At 58.3% G+C, this 2,339-nt stretch overlaps 1 protein-coding gene across 1 annotated transcript in view; it reads left to right on the top strand.

The window, feature by feature from the left end:
* The first annotated feature begins 825 nt into the window (after positions 1-825).
* The window catches only part of GATAD2B (GATA zinc finger domain containing 2B), a 10,482-nt gene continuing 8,968 nt past the window's right edge, over positions 826-2,339 (top strand). The window contains exon 1 of the mRNA XM_010020618.1: positions 826-1,154. Coding sequence (XP_010018920.1) covers positions 826-1,154 — 329 coding nt within the window. The remainder of the gene's footprint in view (positions 1,155-2,339) is intronic.

The raw sequence follows: 2,339 nt of genomic DNA, 5'->3' as shown, positions 1-2,339 counted from the left end.
TCCCCGCGGGCCGTGCCGTGCCCCGGCTTGCCTGGCTCCATCGGCTCGCAGCCGACATGCACGTTCCTGCAGAGACAAGCAGGGAAAAGTCCATCTCTCCTGGAGCCGGGGCTGTGCCCGAGCCTGGGATGGAGTTTTCCTGCTTTCCAGTGTGGATTTGCTGGGGTTTCTTGCTGGCAGCACTTGTCCGGACGGGAAGGTTTCTCTGGCATCACTTGGAATGATGCTGGGGTTGAACTCCCTCCATCCCTTGGCCCAAGCCCCTCTCCAGGTCTCCTGTAGCCCCTTTAGGAGCTGCTCCAAGTGTCCTCCTCCTTCTGGTCTATCCTTGTTTCCGGGTGGATCTCCCTTGGCTTTGCCTTATGGTTGTAGCTCGTGTCTGGAGAGATGGAGAGCAGGGATGGGTGGGGATGGGACCTGTGGGTGCCTCCGTCCTTGGGGCGAGGAGGGGCCGCACATTCCTCACCAGCACAGGGGAGGAAGAGGAGGAGAAACGTGGGGAAGGGGATGGTCTGTGGTTGGGAATGAAGCCTTTGAGATTCCCCTCTCCAGCAGGATTAACACTGTGGTTGATGATCCTAGAGGTCTTTTCCAAGCCTGGTGCTTTACTGCTGGATATGGGGTTGTGCCCCCCATTCCCGAGGGAATGTGAGGATGTTCTCACCCTTCAGCACTTCCTTCTCCTCGGGCAAGCCAGCCTGGCTGGTTTGGGATCGGGATCTGCAGGTGCTGCCAAGGGGAGGCTGGGATCCGGGGGGTCAATCCGGGTCTGGCCTGGTCGTTCCTGTTGGCCATGGTGCTGATGGTGTCCGTGTGTCCCACAGGATGGACAGAATGACAGAAGATGCTCTGCGCCTCAACCTCCTGAAGCGGAGCTTGGACCAAGCCGATGAGCGGGACGATGTCCTGGCAAAGAGGTTGAAGATGGAAGGCCACGAGGCCATGGAGCGCCTCAAGATGCTGGCGCTGCTCAAGAGGAAAGACCTCTCGGGCATTGAGGTGCCCCACGAGCTCCCGGTGAAGCAGGATGGGGTGAAGGGCTATGAGGAGAAGCTCAATGGGAGCCTCAGGCCCCACGGGGATGGCAGGACTGCAGGGAGGCCGGGGAAGGAGAACATCAATGATGAGCCGGTGGATATGAGCGCCAGGAGGAGGTAGGTGCCCACCAGCACGAGTGTGGAGCTGCCTCTGGTCAGTTCTGGGCTCTTCAGGACCTGGAGACCTGGTGTCTGGGAGGTCCCTTTGCCAGCACTCTGCTGCCCTTGGGTTTCCTGCTTATTCCACCCCACATCCACATGGATTTTGTTGCTTCCTCCATCCATCCGTTCAGCATTGAAAGATGCAGCCGTTGGGCCAGGTTGGACTCAACCTGCTCTAGTGGGAGGTGTTGGAGCTGGAGGATCTTTAAGGTCCTTCCCAACCCAACCCATCTGCTGAGTCCCTGGTTCCTTGGTGGCCCAGGTGGGTGCGTGGTCTCCGCCATTGAGGAATGTTGGAGGGAGCTGCTGGTCATTCCCATGCGGAGCTGCACTCCCAGGCCTGGAGGGAGATGCTGCTGCCCCAACCGGTTGACTTGTGTGTTGGCTGTGGTAGGCAGGAGGAGCCACCTTCACCTTCCCTGTTCTCCCTCTCCCTGCTCCTTGAGGAACCAGGGTTGTGATTCAGGAAAACCAGGATTGTTTGTCTGTGGTGCATCATGTTGGGGTCGTCCTGTGTTGCTGGTGGCTTTTGAACAAGCAGAGTGGGCTTTTGGGAGGCTCCTGCCCCAGGGGGGCTGCTGAGCTGGCAATAGATGGGGTTTACTCGTGTCCTGCTCCGAGTCCATCGTTGGGGTGTTGCTCCCCTGCAAAGCCCAATTCTCCCCCGACCCCCTGTGGGGGCACAGTGTGGGGGACACTCGAGCACTTGCAAAGGGCTTGAAGCTTCTGGGGTGTGAATGTTGTAAGAATGATGGTGCCGGGTGAGATACTGCTCCATGAAGTGGCTGGTGGGTGAGATGCAGGGAATCCAGCTGGATACCAGCACATCCAGTTGGGTACCAGCACATCCAGTGAGATACCAGCACATCCAGCTGGATACCAGCACATCCAGTGAGATTCCAGCACATCCAGCTGGATACCAGCACATCCAGTGAGATTCCAGCACATCCAGCTGGATACCAGCACATCCAGTGAGATTCCAGCACATCCAGCTGGATACCAGCACATCCAGTGAGATTCCAGCACATCCAGCTGGATACCAGCACATCCAGTGAGATTCCAGCACATCCAGTGAGATTCCAGCACATCCAGTTGGATTCCAGCACATCCAGTGGGTACCCGCCAATCCCGGGAGGCACC

The sequence above is a fragment of the Nestor notabilis genome, unplaced genomic scaffold, assembly GCF_000696875.1.
Source record: "Nestor notabilis isolate BGI_N333 unplaced genomic scaffold, ASM69687v1 scaffold22428, whole genome shotgun sequence".
Lineage (NCBI taxonomy): Eukaryota > Metazoa > Chordata > Aves > Psittaciformes > Psittacidae > Nestor > Nestor notabilis.
The sequence above is the reverse complement of the archived record's forward strand: the minus strand, read 5'-3'. Positions and strand labels throughout refer to the sequence as shown.